The sequence below is a fragment of the Notothenia coriiceps genome, unplaced genomic scaffold, assembly GCF_000735185.1.
Source record: "Notothenia coriiceps isolate Sejong01 unplaced genomic scaffold, NC01 NC01_scaffold00026421, whole genome shotgun sequence".
NCBI classification, from domain to species: Eukaryota; Metazoa; Chordata; class Actinopteri; order Perciformes; family Nototheniidae; genus Notothenia; species Notothenia coriiceps.
In genome coordinates, this window is record NW_011359122.1 from 169,569 (window position 1) to 189,346 (window position 19,778).

General features: G+C 40.0%; 1 protein-coding gene across 1 annotated transcript in view; it reads left to right on the forward strand.

Moving 5' to 3' along the window:
* Positions 1-19,373, forward strand: part of LOC104956924 (kelch-like protein 13) — a 23,463-nt gene extending 4,090 nt beyond the window's left edge. Inside the window, exons 3-8 of the mRNA XM_010784504.1 lie at positions 14,793-14,914; positions 15,518-15,684; positions 16,091-16,223; positions 17,392-17,588; positions 17,984-18,059; positions 18,763-19,373. Of these exons, the coding sequence (XP_010782806.1) occupies positions 14,793-14,914; positions 15,518-15,684; positions 16,091-16,223; positions 17,392-17,588; positions 17,984-18,059; positions 18,763-19,373 (1,306 nt within the window). The remainder of the gene's footprint in view (positions 1-14,792; positions 14,915-15,517; positions 15,685-16,090; positions 16,224-17,391; positions 17,589-17,983; positions 18,060-18,762) is intronic.
* Positions 19,374-19,778: the final 405 nt, after the last annotated feature.

Below are 19,778 nucleotides of genomic sequence, written 5' to 3' on the forward strand. Positions count from 1 at the left end.
ACACACACACCCACACACACACACACACACACACACACACACACACACACAGGAATTACCAGCTGCCGGTGGTATCGGTGTCGACCAACATAACTCGGACCTTGTGTGACCGCCGTTCGTTGTTATTTGCAATTTTACCCTAATATTACTAGAGGTAAAAGATTTCGTTTATGTTTTATACCGTTATAGTCCTCTCGAGAAATCTTTATTTTATAGACGCAATTTTTTTGTTTTAGATAAAACTTACACGGTCTGTATGACTTTCATGACTTTCAGAGCTACTTTTCCGTCTACGAGTCTATCAAAAAAAAATGCTACTTCGCGTTAAAATTATTACGGAAATTTTTTATCGAAGTTCCGGTAGGAAAGCAAAGACTATAACTATAAAACATTCGTAACATCCTGGGTAGAGGTCAAACGTGTTCCCCCCCCCCCCCATTTTTCAACATGTTATCAGACTTCTCCTTGTGTAAGACCAGCCGACCGAAAGTTTCCGATGTACATCTAGTCTCACAATGAGTCCCTAAACTGACTCCTGTTTGGATTGAGTCTAGAAGTAAGTCTAAAAAAATTTTTGATTTTCGTTTTTATGTAATTATAGTTATTAGTATATTTAGTTTTTTTTTATTAATTTTAGCAGCTGTTCTATCCCGGTTTTTATATTGTATATTTTACTACAACTCACATTCACGATCGGTATAAACTCAAGGACTGCGAGACAACCTCCTCAATTTGTCAGTATAAAGTCAACGGAAACGATCCGTCTAAGTCACCGTGTAGACTTCTAAGCGGACGACGGAAATCGGCACACCTCACTGTCTAATCTGTACGTTTAGTGACAACTTTCAAAGCACTGACTATTGCAGGACGGTTCCGCACTCGTTATCTTTTCCTCTTCTTCAGACGCCGTCGTCCGAGGGTCTCTGATCGATCGCACAGACGACAACAGTAGGAGACAGAAGCGTCGTTTTTGTGAGACGTCTTATTAATGGCTATAAAACGACGGTAGTTTCTTTCAATTCACAAAGTATCACAAAGAGAAATGTTTGGGAAACTTCACTCCCCCCCCACCCCCGTTTCGACCTTGACCACGATTATTGGGGCGGACTTTGCAACACAGGAGTGCGCGACCCGACAATCTTCGGAAAATCGTACCCCCTTATGAACTTGAACTGACCTCTTCGTGTTTCTCGAAATACTTTTTATTTGTTTCTGGAAGTGTGTGTGGAGTCACAGTCGAGAGGATCGAACGTGCTGCACATGTTTATTTATGTGTGACCTTCCTATAAAGAGACACTAGTCAAGCGTTTAGGTCCTGTTCGAACTAAATTACGGTACGATTACTTTATTCTTACCCTCATTGTCCTGAGAGGTAAACGGCGAGGAAGTGACGAAAGAAAGAAAAAGAAGAAAGGTGAAAGAATATAGAAAAGAAGGAAGAGGTAGTAGACTCCTGAAAAAGCACCACAGGAGGGCTCGGTAAACCTTTCGAACGTACAGCGTTAGTCAAACGACGACTTACACTTAGGTAGGCACTGTAAAATAGATTAGTCGGAGGGCACTGGAAGGGGTTAAGGGAGACTCGGTTTAATACGTTTATTGTCACTTATGGACAGGTTAATCTCTAGTTTTGCGGTTTTGCGGGAATGCGAACAAAGGAGGAACTCCCCTTTTCTCCCCGGGTGTCGATTATATGTTATGTAACGTCGTTGCTGACTCGCCTACATCAAGATCACCCATAAAAAAGATCAAACTCCCCTTACGACGACTGAGGCAGCAGGAAGAGAAAGCGTCGTTGACAACCATATACCTGTAGAAAACCACCCTGTCGTATTTCATCGACGTGAACTCTATAACAAAGTTCGGATCTCAGACACTAAGTTAGACGTCATTTCTTAATAAGTAGGTATTAACATATAGTGAAAGTTGAGTGACACACACACACACACACACACACACACACACACACACACACACACACACACACACACACACACACACACACACACACACACACACACACACACACACACACCTCGCCCGTCGATGGGAAAAAGCTGCAGTAATGCATTCTGGGATTTTGTGGTGAACACACTTTATATGTTCAACCACCCAAATACTTTCTTTCGGTAGTTCAGTCTACATTATTTATATCTGGTACAAGATTTTTTAAAAACACTAGCTGGCTGTGATGGACAGGTGTCACACAGTGGGGCATCATAGGTCACCTTATCTTTAATAGTATGGTCAAATTCAAGACATTTTTTTATTTAAATTAGAAAAAAACTTAACGGACCATAATTGATTATGTTACCAAACATTATTAAATTATATGTTTTGGGCCACAGAGCCCCTGTTTAAGACCCATGCTTTTATTAAAATAGTAATTACATAAATGTACATTAGTGTATTTATAAATGTATCATTAAACAAATCTTTAAGTCAAGACAAATATCAAACGGAGCCATTTCCATTAGTCTGTTATATTTAAAGATTAGCTAAATGTCACATTGATATAACTTCTATAAGTGAAGGTTTAGGTCATGGTTAAGAGAAACAATTTTTACTGAGAGATGAAAGTGGAATAAAGTGGATTGAAATAGGTTAAATGTGTCCTCTCGTCACATTGACTTCCTCACTCTTACTTTTCAACAAGCCGTTTTACTTCCTGTTTCATGTCATGTCCAACTAACCCTTTCCCGAAAGCCCTGACTTTACATCGGGTTCCTTTTACACAACATACTCAGTCCCAAACAATTCCCGGTCACACAAATAAAAGATTCCCGGGTCACACAAATAAAGAAAAAACTCAAAGCAAATCTTAACATTACATACATTTTCAAATCTTAAAAAAAAAAGTCCAGTAAGTGGGAGAAAATGGCGTTCATGTGCACAAAGTAAAAGTCTTAATGCACTCGCCGAAGAGTTCCTAAAGCTTCAAGCACTCTTATGTAAGGAATACATCGCTCTCACAAATAGGACCACCTCCACTCGATGTGTGCAAGTCGCCCGCTGCTGTATGGATTGAATCATAAGTCTGAAATGGCGTGACTACAAACTGTGAGTTATGCTGGGATCTCTCCAAACATCAAATGCTCTGGACATCCATCACTCCGCCGCTACATGAAGTTTAAAGCCCCTGATGTGTTCACTGCTCTGCCTTTTCTTTGGCACTGTGAACAATGCTAGAGCTCCATTCAAGAAGCAAGCTCCTCCATAGACTCTTGCTTTAAAAAGTCTACTTTGACCATTGTTTCAAGTACTCGGTAAAGAGTGTCGAAATATAGATATTTTCAATTTGACTAATTAACAACCTATGATTAATACTGTTAAGATTTCAGGTATATATACATATTTCAAACACAAATACAATTTTGAGTAAAGAGAAATTCTTTACCTCACAATTATGTTTATTCAGATTTTAATACAAGAAAGTTTTGATAGTATTTAAAACAGATTACAAAATAAATCAACTACTTTTTAAAGAAATTATTGAAATTAAAAGTAATCTTTATTCTACCATGTTATAAATAATAAATTATGATTTCAATAAATAAAAAATAAGGAAAACTGCACTGATAACTTGAGCTGCAGTTGTTGTTTTCCTGTTTAGGGTTAGAGGTTGATAATTACAACTCCAAAAATAAAATGTGGACACATTACAAGTCATCTTTTTAATAGAGTTAAGAAATTAATGTTATTGTTTTCAATTCAGAATCAAAACTGTAATCATAATCATGTTTTTTCATGAACTACCAATCTGTATCCCAGGCTTTGAAGCCCTTTACTTTGTCCTATAACTTCAGGAAAACAGCTTATAATTAAAATCAGACCCACACCAGATAATGTCTTTGAAATAACTTAGTTGTTTTTCCTTCTCTAAAAAAATAACAAATAAAATAAAATCGCTTTCTCCGGCCTGGTTTGAAAAGTGAAACCATGATGGACAGGCGTCAGGTGAGGCCTTGCTGCAGAGCAGAAGGAGTTTGCTGCATGAGAGTGTGTCCGTGGACTCTGCTGTATTTAGTCTGATAATAAACCTGGGAGAGACAGAGGTGGAGGAGCGGAGAGCCTCGCAGGGCATGATAACACCTTCGACAATTCAACACACATGTGGCGCGGCGTGCTGGGCCGCAGCCTCGGGGCACAGCCTCAGCAGCATGTGGAAGAGGTTTTCCACTCAGCTGAACGTCCAGTACCTCCACTACGGCGGCCCCGGAGCCAGATCTAACTGCGGTATTAGGCATCGAGGCCAGCTGTGGATTAACACAATTTGCACCTCCTCTCAGTGCAGGTAACACCCACACCTCCCCATGGAGGTCCAACTTGACAGATTTAGCCTTTGGCTCCACCTTTGCTAGCCTTTTGTGTTTGAGCCAAAATAAAAAACGCATACATTCAGACACACAGAAAGACAGACGTCTCTCAAGAAGCCAGGTTTTGTTACCGAAGATATTACATTCACAGAGAGTTAATTCAATTCTAAAGCCGTAATGAAATAAGAGCGGGAGAATCTAATTTAACATCACTGCGCCACACTGCTGTTTTAAAACGCTTGAACAACTTCTCGAGGCGTTTTGTTTCGTCCGCGGTGAGCTGAGACACTGTGGCATTCATACCATTTCTCTCTCACATCCTGCCATCGATCCATCACTTACGGGTGGGGACCCTAACATAACAAGCTCTAGATATCAAAGCTTGGGACATCTGTGTTTTATATGTAAAGACCCTCAAAACACCTGTCAAAGTCCACACTCCACTTGACAAGTTTGACATTTCCAGAAAAAGCCATGCCGCGAAGTTTTTGTTTGTTTCCTGCCTTAGTGTCTTATACCTGATCAGATTTGGATCTAGTTACTCCTTAATTTACAGAATATTCAACAAAAAAAGACATTCATAAATATTAAAAACACAGGGAGGAAGGGGGCGAAAGCTAGCGGGAAGGCTCTGTTAACACATTTCTTATTTCTAGTAGATCATAACTTACAAACATCTTTTTGCTTTTATTTCTCACTTATTATGTGAAACATGTTTCCTGATAGCAATAAAGAACAATTTAATTTAATTCAAAGGAAGCGGGACAACAAAAAAAGGAAAGCTGAGGGGAACAAGTAAGGGAGAAAAGAAAGGAAGCGAGGATGGGAATTTAGGAAGAATGGAACAAAGGAGAGAAGGGAGGATAACGGGAAAAGTGTGTTGCTCTTCCGAACAATCAATTTTTTGGCCTTACAGAGAGGCCGCGGCTCAGAGTGCTGACGAGAGGCTTAGCGGGTGTTGAGCCACTGTGGGCGGAGCGCTGTGAGGGGGGGAGAGGGGTGAGGGAGGTAGGACGGGGGGGCTGTACTGCCCTCTGACACGACCCTGTCAAATGAGAGGGGAACCAACACGTAGGTCTGCCAACAAAAAAGCTCAGGTGAAGGTAAGACACTCATTTGATCCGCTTCAGTCTCTGTGTTTATTCACTCTGTGTGCACTTTGTTAGATTCTACCTTTTACAACTGTTTACCCAACGCTGGGCTTTTACACATACACTACAAATGGCAACAAGGCGTCAGGACGTGTTTATCTCCTAACCGGTGGGACAAAAACGAAATAATCTCTAACAGAAGCTTTTTAAATCTTCACCTAGTTTAGCAGTGTGGCGCACTACATGGCATACAACAGGTATTCTAGAAACCCACCTGGACAATGTGCTCCCAGCAGCCATTCAGTGCGGCTAGATGAGCGACACCTTTCACAGCCAACACAGACAGAGGCCCACATTCATCACACACACACAGCCACACCGAGGACAATACAGATACTGATAATAATAGAGAATATATTCCGGTGAGAGTAATAATGAATCATAGCAGTACAGACCAAAACATCAGAAACATGTAGGATATTATCACATTTAAAAGTGAAAGACAACAACGAACTTTCCCACAAAATGATAGATATGAGTAATAACTAACTCTTTTTAAATAACATCTATTTTCAAAAGACTCACTTGTGCCTTATTATAGTTATGTTTATGTTGTGCTTTTGGTTCAGTTTGTTCATTTGTTTGCCTATTAGTCAGGAGGATTGTGGAAAAGCTACTGGCCCAATTTTCATTAGACTTGGTGGAAGGGTGCATTATGGGACAAAGAAGAACACATTTGATTTGGTCGGCTACAATATTTGTTTTTTCTTGTTTTGTGAACACTTCGAGATAAAGTCATTTGGATTTGGTGAAAGTTTGCTCTCTCTGAGTCCCCTTCTAAGTATTTTTTTGAAACTGAGCAATTAGAACCACAAACACATGGGTAATTTGACATAACAAACCTCACACAGGTCAGGGAACAGGAATATCCCTAAACTGATGATCAGTCAAAGTTGGGACATCATTCACAGTTTGTGAGAAGCTGAGCGTGTACTGTGCAGTACTGACACATATTAAATAAAAGTCTGCTTGTGTTAACCTGCCCAACAACTTGAATGGAGCTTTAAGAACAGACTCTCATTCAGTATTGCACTGCCCTCAAGTGTTCAAAGTTGAAAGCTTGTATTGTGTTTTAAAGGATGACCGTATCTGTACTGTATTATGGTACTGTAGACTACTTTGTTGAATATTATTGAAAACAGCATAAATATCATGGTATAATTGAAATTATAGTTGCTGGAGTTATTGTAACTGTCATTCTGTGGACTGTTTACAGGTAATGAGTGAGGAGAGAGGGTCAACTGAGAAGAATGAACTTTTGTCATCGGTGAGTAAACTTTAGGAAGATAAACCGTCATCGTAAACACGTCCAACTGTCCATATGCTCACACAAAACAAAATGTAATTACATTTACAGGTAAGAAAACCTGTACTGTCTTTAAATGACTGAAAAGCAACTGTAGCAATGTTTGTTGTTTTTCAAGTCACTGATGCATTCATAACAGATAAGGTGCTTCCTCAGGAAATCCTCAGCACAGCTTACATAAATAAATAAGAGTATTATTTATAGGTAGGAATACAGCTACAATTTTAACGTTAAAGTTGGCAGTTTAAATGACCTAACCCAAAAATAAACAACTTATAATGCTTGTATCAGGCAATTAATGTTTACTGCTAAATAGTTCAATTATAAATGAATGAATAAACACATTTTGGTTGATTGATGTTCTGCGAGTTGACCAGCCAAACAATAATGTCAGCACTTTCTCAGGCCAGCGCAATTACAGATAATTATTTTGTATCTGCTAAGAGAGTATGTTCATAACTGAGGAAATGTTACCCAAAAAGTTGCTTTGTTTGTTACTATTAGAATTATTATTGTAATAAACAAGCTCACACTGGCCATGTTGTATATTCAGTCAGTTACGAAATGTTGATACAGCCTTTAAGATATGGTACTATATTATGAAATGTTCTAATTCTGACTAGGCTATAAGTATGTTAAAAATAGAAAACTGACCAAAATAAGTAAATGTTATCAAATATACAATGCTTGTTAAATTAATTGTTGAGAGTACAGTAAACATAGACTGGATATGGCTGTTAATGCATTCATCTATTCATAAGGAACTGCTCTGAAAAAAAAACATTGGACTTACTCTTTATCCCAAATGTTCTGTTGGCGGTAGATGGCTGTCAGGTCCTGTACACAATAAAATAGATAATTATTTGTCTTAATCAACATGTACAGTACAGCCTTCTAAAAAGAACACATGTTCATTGTATTAATATACAATATTATATATATATATATATTATTGCTATTTTGGTAGCATTTGTTCGTTGCATGTTGACAAAGTAATGTATTCATAATCGAAGTTTAATTAACAAAGAATGAGCTTCAGTAAAAGTGCTAATTATGCAGAATGAGTCATCAAAAAGTGTACCTACTTTATTATTTTACTTTATAGTATTACAGTATACAACAAAGGCCTATTATTTTGTATCACTAATCAAATACGTGAAAGAGTATTCTTCAGTAGTAGGCTACTGGGTGGATTAGTAGGCTACTAAAAGTAGGCTGCATATTAAACATATAAGTTAATGTACAATTTTTTTTTATAAAAAAAGGACGTTGCCCAAATGAAACGTTTACAGAACAGTTAGCTAACGTTAGCTTAACATGTTATTAGCTTTTCCTATAACGCCTTGTTAAGAAACTAAAACACTGCACTGTTTGGTATAATGTTGATATATTCTTTACATCTCGAAGCCAATATGCTAAGACAAAAAAAAGCCAGTTCCAGTGGATGGACTGGCTGAATTAATTGGAAGCTAAAATGTCTGCCTACCTACGCAGTCTGCATCACAAGCGTATTTTTGTGAGTAGCCTACAAACAATTGTTTCGGTTGGATGGTTTTATAAATCTAGCTTCATCTTGCTGGCTTTTCCACCCTTACCAATGGAAGCTAGTAGCATTACACCATAAACTCAGCCTCACCTGGTTAATAATTTTGGGCGTAAGGTGACCCAGATACACCTGTTGGTTTGCTAGTTTAGCCCTTCCTTTTACTTACCGAAGTACGACATATTCTGATGAACTGAAAGCCGTCTTCCTTCGCTGAAACATCCTCTTCTCTTACTTATCCCACCTGTGAATATACTCTAGCTTGTATCAGCTGACTGAGGAAAACAGGCACCTGTAAGGTGAGTAGTTGTTTAGCAAACAGGGAAACAGAAATAAAGCGAGTGTGGAAAGTCCTCCCCCAGAAAAAAAAACCGCTGGGATTATTTTTAAACTATACATTATATATCAAAGTGTAAAAGGCAGTAATATATCATCTGTTTCACTTTTATTTGTAAATTGGGGGTCTTCTACTTCAAATTAAGAATACTTTGTTAATATAATTGATCACACTACAGGAAATTCGGTTTTCCTTTTTTTAGACATCTGATGGCTGCAAGATTTGAGTAATTGTTAAAACTTTAGGTAGAATTCCTTCAACAAAAACATATAAAAACGATATCTGGTGTTAACTTGTAATATTTATCATTAGATAAACTACTTAAAATAAGGGCGAATATGGAAACTATAAAGTGAAGTTATGTATGCATTCAACTGTTTGGACTGCAATTGACTTACACTGATCTAGTCTACCTTTGTGTACATTTCTATTTAAACATTGTTATTCTTTATTTGTCATGGGTATTATACAATATACATTCTGGTATTTCATGTTTTACCTTAATACAAATCTGAGTACTTCTTCCTGACAACATCATTTAGATTGAACTATTTTCTGTATACAAATATATTATTTGACATAGTTGACACTGACAGTGTGAATCCTACTGAAAGATGAGTTATCACATGTCACCACCCGTATCCCTGTATGCACGTGTTGGCATGTATGGATGTGTACAAAGCATGTACATGTGTATGGCCATATGTACTACTGTATGTACCATCTGGACCCCAGAGCACTGTGGCAGACGCCTCTTGTCCTCACTATAGTTGGAGTCACCATCAGCACATTTTCAGCTTGTGTAAACACAATAAGAGCAAGGGTCACCCTCAGGTCACAAACACTGTCAGTGGCTTTCATAGTGGCTCTATGAAAGTTTGATTTTGACTGACACTAAAGCAACTCTGTGGACACAAGGATTCTTCTCTGTTTAAACAAGAAAAGAGAAACAAAAAATTACAACATTAATTGACTTGCTCTCAGATGTGTGGAAGCTTTCCTGGTGAGTTATTGACTACCTGTTTGCCTCGATACGAGAGCTGTTTCAGTTTGAGCAGCGATGTTGTAACTTCAGTCCTTCATGGAGTCAGTGTCATGTGAGAGCTGGGGATTGTGTTTTATGAAAGATTGATTATTTGTGTTAAGTCTTGCTACGGAAAGTTATTGCATTTAGAGTGTTTTATTGTGAACAAAATGTCTCCGTTTGCTGTTGTACCCTGCAGCTTTTTGTCTCACATTTAAAACATATATCCAGTTTCCAGATGACACTGCATGGTTCAAAATATGAGAAGTGACTGGGAAAAAAAGACCAATGATGCTTAACAAAGCTAGCCGTGTTTGAAATTGAATAAAGTGATATTTTGAATGCCACATGCTTATGTTTTATTGACTTATCTTGACATATGTTGTATTGTTTATGCCTGAATCCCCCAATTTCTAATTGATGGTGTCTGTTTCCACTCAGAGAGGGAGGCCAATGTGCAGAAATGGCAATGGTATGCCTGACAGACTTCGAGGAGTATGCTAAGGAGCATCTCTCAAAGGCCACCTGGGATTATTATGCAGCTGGAGCGGATGAGTGCTGCACCAGGGACGACAATATCCTGGCTTTCAAAAGGTACAGTGGGAACAATGAAGTCTACCCAGACATTCAAGGTCACCATATACATGTATGCGGTGCTAGCTCACCTGTCCTAAATTCATCATTGGGGATTGAAATAATTGATGTTAGGAAAGTTCTTATACCAAAAGTGGAGATCACATTAGGGATAAAGCTTGTAACACAAGGAAAGGTTTTGTGGACTTTAGACTGACTCATTTCTAATTAGATATTAAAGTATGTGTAAATGTGTGCCTTGTAATAACTAACAGGCAGTTACATTTGCTGAGTATTGATGCCAAGTCAACTCCCTGTGGTTTATAAATGTTTTGAAACCATTGACCATCTTTTTTCTTTTCTTTTTGTGAATTCCCTTCAGCTTTCCTAATGTCTCCGTAAAGACAGAAAGTACTGCTTGTCCTCACTGTGATAGATCTGTACATATTTGTTTGCAGGTGCATTCGGGGTCAGGTTAAACATTTTCCTCTGCAGGAATAAAGGTTGGACCTTGTCTTGGAAACATTTTCTCAAGCCATAGCTTTGGGAAAACAGAATCCCAGAAAATAAATATGAATTGTCAAAAGCAGCATGTGGTCATCTCAAGGATAACTGTATTTGACAATACCGGATAGTATACGATGTTGCAATGCTTTGTCAACAGGTTGGTTTGGTTCCATGGAAACTTGACATCCTCCCATGAATCTGGGTCACAACTATTTTTTAACAATACAATTTAACGTAAAGCTTCTACTAGCAACTATGAATAAATATAAATAAGAGGAAGAGGACTACCCGTTATTGTTACATTTGGTGTTATTGTCCACATGTTCATCTGTTTCTCACACTCCCTCAGGATCCGTCTGAGGCCTCGTATCCTGCGGGATGTGTCGATGAGCGACACGCGGACCACAGTGCAGGGAACAGAGATCAGCTTCCCTGTTGGTATCGCACCGACTGCCTTCCACTGCCTGGCCTGGCATGAAGGAGAGGTGGCCACAGCAAGAGGTACAAAACCTTTTTAAAAACCCGTTTTCTTATGGAGCTTGTTTGTAGGGGTTGTGAGATCTTTTTCATAACACATAATATGTTTTTTAAGTTACTGAAAAGTTCGAATTTTGGAGACACAGGTTTTTAACAATGTTGGTACGATTGCCACCACTAGATGGGAGAATAACGTTGTATGAATCTTGTGTTGTAAAGAAAAGACTGGGTTGTTCTTTTGTCTGTAAGAATAATAAGGAAAATTGATTTTACGTTTTTTAGGTTTGTTTTAGAATAAGTACATTGATTACATTGTTTAAGTTACTGATGTAAATTAAAATGAGTTATAATGACTTTTGGTTTTACATGGGACACAAACAGCAGAGTGCTTTTCGGGTGTTTGTTTGACCCTTCAATCCAACCCAAATTCTTCCTGCGCTGACTAGAAACATTCTGTAATATGTAAAACACTGGAAACTGGACAATTGACAACTTCTTTACATTGTCTGGGAAGCACATTTTTAGGGGACCAAGCTGATGCATTCACTCCTCGCTGACCACATTAATAACTTCTCTACTTCCGTCTCACAGGCACAGAGGCTCTGAACACCTGCTACATCACCAGCACTTACTCCACCTGCTCAGTGGAGGAGATTGTGGCAGCGGCACCAAACGGTTACCGCTGGTTCCAGCTGTACGTGTACCGGGACCGGAAGCTGTCTGAGCAGATTGTGCACCGTGTGGAGGGGCTTGGCTACAAGGCCCTGGTCCTCACCGTCGACGTCCCCTACACCGGGAAGCGCCGCAACGACATCCGCAACCAGTTCAAGCTGCCGCCACACCTCAAGGTCAAGAACTTTGATGGAGTGTTCCAGGTAACTGTTTTATTAAAATATTCCACATACTCTTAAATATGTAACGGCAAGAACATGTAATAACAAGCAACTTAAAGGTCCCCTATGTTACTGTTTTTCGTTACTTTATTATAAGTCTCAGATATATACAGAACATGTCTCTGAAGTGTTTGGCTCCAAACACCAAACAGATCATTGCAGCATCCCATAATCCCCTCTGTTTCAGCCCTGTTTCCAAAGTGCTTATTCTCTGTCTGTTACTTTAGATGAAAATAAGGAGCCCCTCCCCACGCCCCTCTGAGAGAGATTTGGTTAAAAAGAACACAATGGTGCTCTAGGAGGAGATTCAGGTGATAAGGTGGGGGGGGGTTACCTTGGTTGCTGATTGGCTAATGGTTACACAAGACAACACATCGTTATGACATCATAAAGTGGCCAAAATCTGATCAGCTCATTTTCAGACCGGTTGAAAAAAAGAAATAGAGGTTTTTGAGTTAATAAAATATTTGTTGAACAGTAGGGTTATGGTAAGGCAACCAGTTTGCTGAAAGGCACGCAATAGGTTAAGTTGATTGAACAAAAATTTGGTGAGAGGCAGGAAAATGAGTCTGTAATTTAGGCCTCGGTGAATTTCTCAAGCCGTTAAAAAGGACGTAAGAGTATCGAATGTACGGAGTTTCAGCTAATAGTTTGAGTCGACCACCGGATGTGTCCTACTTTAGGGCGGAAAATAGACATACTATATTGATGTACAAGCGACACGTATGTGATGTGCGTGCCAATAAGACGTGACAATGCTAACCCGTTCATTAGTGCATGGGCTACAATGACTCCGGTTATCACAATTGTGGGTTTTATTACGCGCCGGGACAAAGGCTTGTACTTGAGAAAGGCTGAGACATTACGAGAGGTCGATTTACGGGAAAGTTTAAGAGAACTCATAGTTGAACGCCGGTGGGCTTCATGATTTGATTTCTGATTTTGGGAATTATCTGACACGTTCGTATGACACATAGTTGTGAAGTTGCCGGGCCGTACGCCGAGGTTTGCAAGAGGCGGAGCTGGTGTGAAAAGACAGAAACAGGTCCATATTTATCCCTAGTTGGACGCAGGGCGATGTGCTCGTGGCGGTCCCGGCGCCAGGTAGAGCGGGTCGCGTGCGACGAGCCTGGTGGTAGTAGGTCTAGCCGGTCATGGCTGGGCGGTGTACATGGGTCGACCCTGGTGGGCGAGCGTGCTCGCAGCGTCCATTGTCGCTACAAGACGAAAGACATCTTAAGGAGGACAAGTATAAGGAGCATCCCAATCGCTGGCCTCCACACACGACGGCCCCGATCGAAAGGGACTGTAGTATGGTCAAATCACTACAAACTCAAAAAGTCGTGTTACTGTAGTCTACAAGGTTATAAGGCATGTTGGGCAAATAAATACGGGTCCACGAGAAAATTACGTAAGGCTACAGTGGCCGGAAAAAAAAAAAATCGTTCGTCTTCGTTCTACTGAGTGGGTAAAAGTTGTGAAGAAGAAAAGACGATCGTAGCTTGTATGTCTCGCTTAAGGAGACTGGGTGCGTGATAACCAAGGTGGGTGTAGTACGTGCTTATTAATCTCTACATTTAATTGATAATTGACAAGTATTGAAATTTATAAGTGTTACTACCGTGTTTACTCACGTAAGTAGTACTAGACTTGTACCCCTCATGATATGACTTCCATATTATAGGTATAATTTGGTATCATTTTTCGTTTACATTATAGTAGTTTGTTGAATGTTAAGAATAATATCTTTAAATTCAAATCCGCACTTTCATACAAATCGATCTTTAAAACCGGGCGCTATTTTTGTACTTGGAAAAGGCACTAGAAGACCCAACCGCGTTTCGGTAGCAATTGATTCACTGTAATGGAAATGACCCTTCAAGTTAATTGTGTTCCAAAAACCGTTGTACAGGTAAAATAAACTAACTTCCGTGTTGAAAAGAGAGAGAAAGATAAGGTGAGGGGCCCGGCGGGAGCGAGGACCGCGGGTCAGTCGAGAGTCCAGCTGGGGGTCCCCTCCGCCCGCGGTGGGGGGCTGGTTAGTGAGGTGGTATGCTGTGCTGAGTCGCTTGTCCCTGCTTCCCGTTGCGAGTGAGAAGGAGGTTCGTCGGTGGTGGGTTATGTCAGGTGTAAAAAGTAGTCCAATTGTGGGACTTGTTTGTAATTATTCTCACTTCCTGTTGTTTGTGTGGTATAAACCTTTCCAACTAACACTTCCTTTACTAATCGAGGTAACGATTTGTCGAGGATGTGAGGTTATTGAGAGATTGCTGACGAACACACAGGGCGTCTTTACGCAGACTCCGTCGTCCTCCCGCCACTCGTGCCCAACCACTGCCAACGCCGCCGGCCGCCCCACCTCCACCCCCACGGTGTGAGACGCCTCCCCTTGGCTTGTCCCGCAAATGTATCTTCGGACCTACTCCTGTCAGGACGTCCCAGGGGCTGCCCGACCGAAGACCCCTGGTTTAGTAAGACCTCCAACCCTGCAAAGTACGGTCAAATATAAGTTTTGTTGTACGTGGTCTGTATTTCTGCATACTATATTAGCATTTACATTTACATTTTAATATTTGCGTTTTAGGTGAAAAATAGTATAGAAAAAATATGTAGTTGTACACAGGGAGACACCATCTTCTCTAAGTCTTTCAAATANCTCCTCCAGGGGAAGTGGAGATGACAGCGGTTCGTCGAGGCTGAGCCGTACATTCTCTCGTCTGAGCAGACATCAGTCCCGGGACCCTCCGAGACCTCCAGTTCAGCCGGAGAGACTTCCTGCTCAGCAAGGTGTGTGTGTGTGTGTGTGTGTCCTTTAATTATTACTATTACTGTAAATACTGAGCCCATATGATGTCAGGGAGGAAATACACTTTACATTCAAAGTGATCATCCAATGCAAACAGACCAAACAAAGCAGGTACATTAACTCAAGCCCCTTAAGTACAATTTGAGAAACCACTACATTTGAGAGGAAATTACTTTCTACATTAAAACTTTATCTAACAGCTTAGTTTGCAGTTACTTTTCAGATTATGATTTTAAATCCTATGATTAGATTATAAAATATGAAATACGTATGACAAGGCATATACATACTTAAGTATCTAATTTAATCTAAATGCTGCATTATTATAGATAAACATGAATAGGAAATCATCCTTAAAGCTCAACTAACTACATCTAAATATTATGTTATCACATTTAAGAGGTCTCTCTGCATGATAAGAACTTTTACTTTTGATACTTGACATGCATCTTATTGCTAATACTGCTATACTTCATCTCCATTAGTTCTCACCATCACCATCTTAGCAGGTCCATACACCTCTAGCTGAAGTGTCATGACTTTTCTCACCTTCGAGGTATCTGTTCTCCATTTGTGTCCAATAGATGACAGGCCACCTCCTCCACCAGACCCTGAACCAGCTCCTGCTCCTCTACCTACACCTGTTGCAACACCACCTAAACGTCCAGATAAAGCCACAAAGCCCAAACTTCCCCCCAGACCGCTGTCCAAGGTGTTCAGCAGCAATGAGCACGGATCTGCTGTGTTGCAGGTTTGTCTCTTAAACACAAACATTCCTTTTGGGACACACTTACTGGAGAAAGCTAGTCGTCATTTAATTCTCATCTTATGTGGGAGTTGCACACTGGCACCTAAAAGAACATTGCATTTACTTCCTGTAGCTTTTTAGAATATAATCCTTATTGTCATTATATGGGTACAATGAGATGAGTAGAGGTACTCGAGGTTTTTGTACAAAAATACAAAAACAAACAAACAAGAGACGTACAACATTCAGGAGAAGACAGCATACAAACAACAAGCATTCATACTACTTTTGCATATAATTATGTTTTTGGTACCACATTTAACTGAACAATAATCAAATGTTTCTCAAAATAAATGTCATTCGATGTGAAACTGCAGTTAATTATGTCAAATATTGTGATTTCCTGCAGGGCTTTGATGCTTTTCGGGCTGATGAGACACTCTGTGATGTCGTCTTGGTCCCTGGAGACAGCACAGACACGTTCCCCGTGCACAGAGTCATCATGGCTTCATCCAGTGACTATTTCAAGGCGATGTTTACAGGTGAGATGTCCAGGTTTATCAGGCTGAAAGCAGACAACGTAGGAAACTCGGGCTTTCGAGTCAAAGACAGGGTGAAGTACAATAAGGGACAATACATTTCCATTTAGAGTAACGCTACATGGAATATTTGGGTGGATAAACCATTAGAAATACATGAATTCAAGACAAACCTCAGTCCAAATAAGGCTAATAGCCAAGCAACATGCTAGCAAGCTCTGTGGGGCTGTTGGCCTATCTCATTTTTTAAATAAATATGATTTTAGGGTCATTTTGTGACTTTATAATAGATATAGTGGAGAGAGACAGGAAAGTGGGGGTAATAGAGTTGGGGAATGACATGCACTTTTATCACGTGGCTACCCGATATCCTGAAAGGTGTACTTTGTGCTAAATGCTAACGATAGCAAACAAAACATGCTCCTGATTACTATGCTAACACTATGATATTTGGCAGGTATATATATATATATAGTTTAATAACATGCTAACATTAGCTAATTATCAACAAACACAAAAGCCATTGTACTCACATACTAAAAAGGGTTAATCCTATGTTATGTAGCCATCTCGGACTAAGTTTGTTAGCTAACATACTTTCACTAACGTTAGTCTGTGCTGTCACATTACTAGATATGCAAAATATTCATGAATACATACAGGATTCTTCCCTATGGTAAATGTTGATGTTGTGGTTTAGAAGGGTAATATAAAATGCCAAACATGTTATTTATTCCAGGTGCCACTACTCATACTTACACTTCTAGAATAACATTCACAAATAGTAAAAGAAAATAGTAGGCTATAGTAAAATAATTTAAAATTGTCTGTATTATTGTGTTGCATTGTTGGAGAAGCCTGTGACCTAAGATTTTCAACAACATAATTACTCTCTAGCTATGTTAGTTTGACAATATAGAACATTGGACCTTGAACTTTGAAAAGAGGAAGAACTTGACTCACTTCTGCATTTCAGTTGCAGCATGGCAGAGGATAGGAAGACATTTGTTTACAACCTTTTTAACAGCTATACTTCTGTATTTGTCTGACATCATACAGGGGGGGATAATGAGCAGCCAGGCTTTACAGTGTCTGTCTCTGTATCTTCATGACTGTGCACAAATCTTTTAAAATACTGCATTCACCTTTTTGTACTTGTTCTGTCCTTCAGGAGGCATGAGGGAGCAGGAGATGAGAGAGATCAAGCTGCATGGAGTCACTAAGTTGGGCTTAAAGAACATTATAGACTTCATTTACACATCCACCGTCAACCTCGACATGGTTAATCTCCAGGAGACGCTGGAGGCGGCAAACTTCTTGCAGGTCATGCCCGTCCTGAGCTTCTGTAATCAGCTACTGAGCAGCGAGGTGAGAGAAATTATGATGATGATGATGATGATGCATAAATTCAGGTCATTAAAACTGCAAGATCGCTCCAAGTGCTCCGCTGTCCCCTAATGCCCTCTCTCTTGGTGGCAATTAAACAGTGCAGAATAAAAGATAAATATGAGTGACCTGTGAATGTAATTGTTAATAGTTGCAGCTCCATGACTTTTCATTGTTTTATTCATTGCTTTTCTTTGTAATTAATCAGTGCAGAATTACATATCTTCATGGGGGCCCACTTGGGATTGATTATAAATAGTTGCAGCTGCAAACTAGGCAAAGTATTGATGACATGTCTTACGTTACGCAGTGAAAAGTTGTAATTTTTCAACAATTTGTTTAACTTTATTTCCCTCTTGTGTTGTCATTCGATGCAGATCACTATTGATAACTGTGGGGAGGTGGAGCGCATCGCCACAGACCTGCTTCTGAAGGACCTCCAGCTGAATATAGGTGAGTTTTCATGAAATGAATCGAATCTTAATGTATAATCTTTCTTAAATCTGTCATAATACATAGATCAGGTGGAAGGTATGATCAGCATTCAGCTACACAAAGTCAGCAATCACTAAAACCACTCCATTGTTTGTATCTACTTATCTTCTTTAGAATGGCATAATCAAGTTCATATTTTGATTATGTGTATTTGACTTTAATTTTGCATTCCTATTATCCTTGTGACGGCTCAATCCCCAGTTACGTTTGAGTCGCCGAGAGGCTAAACTTGGCTATAAACTGTGACGCGTTTTCGAAGAGAAAGTCCATAGTGAAGCAAGATAGTTTTTGGGATATTTAATAAACAAAATCATAACATAGTAACTATGGACAAAACGGTCAACATGCCCCCTCGACATGAAACAGGTGACTTAAATAGACAAACCACACCCATGTGACAATTACCGGAAGTGCTCAACAAACAAATAAAAGTGACTTAAACAAATAATAATAATACAAATAATGAACTTGGGCTAAGTAGCATTATGGCACCTACAATCCTTGTGTGATGGGAACTATCCTACCCTGTGCTTCACTCTTTTTGATGCTGAACTTCCCAACAGGGATGTATAAAAATCTTATCCTATCTTATCTTTAAGATTACACATCATTCTGGTTTGATAACATAATAAATAACTTTTCTTTGTTGTATCAAACCCAGGTGAATTTGTGCGACAGAACCTCTCAGCGTTGGTAGAGTGCGGCCGCTACCTCCAGCTATCTGAAACCAGCATGGCCAACGCTCTGTCCAAAAACTCCCTGCAGGGTTTCTCTGAGTTGGAGCTTTACCACATCGCCAAAGGATGGTTGGAGTATGACTACCCCAACCGCCGCTCCTCTGTCTACGGCTTGATGCGCCACATTCGCTTCCCACTGATGAGCCCCAGCGATCTGATTCAGATCTCCCAGGACGATGAAGAAGGAGCAGAGTCCATGATGCGCTCGGACACGGCCTGTGTGAACCTGCTGCTGGAGGCCAGCAACTACCAGATGATGCCTTTCATGCAACCAGCCCTGCAGACCGAGCGGACTCAGATACGTTCAGACGACACACACATCCTGGCACTCGGAGGTGTGATGCGACAACAGCTGGTGGTGAGCCGGGAGCTGAGGCTGTATGACGAGAAGAGCGGCATTTGGAGGGCCCTGAAGCCCATGGAGGTCCCACGGTACCAGCATGGCGTGGCTCTGCTTGGAGGTTTCCTCTTTATTGTTGGAGGTCAGAGCAACTGCACTACACACTCTTCAGGAAGTTCAAACTGCATGTGTTGATTTAACATTGGTTTTTAGCTATGGGCAAATACATATACACCAAACAGCTAACATGTCAAGCATGGTCCATGCTAACTACAGGACAGTGATATGCAAAAATATAGGAACAAAATTAATTCGTACAAAATATCAATATTATATAAATACAAATAAGGGAAACAATGTAGACCAGTAATCATTTAAAATAAGCACATTTGCTCATTGATGACTGTGAATCGAAGTTCTATGGCAATCCATCACCAGTGACCAAATGTGCATATGCGTTGACATATTGTGTCACAGAGAAACTTGCGCCTTATTATGCAATTACCCTAACCCAGGGGTCGGCAACCTTTTTGATATGAAGTGCCATTTAAAAAATTTTTTATCAGCGTGCCAACGATCGAGAATTATCAACGGGAGGGG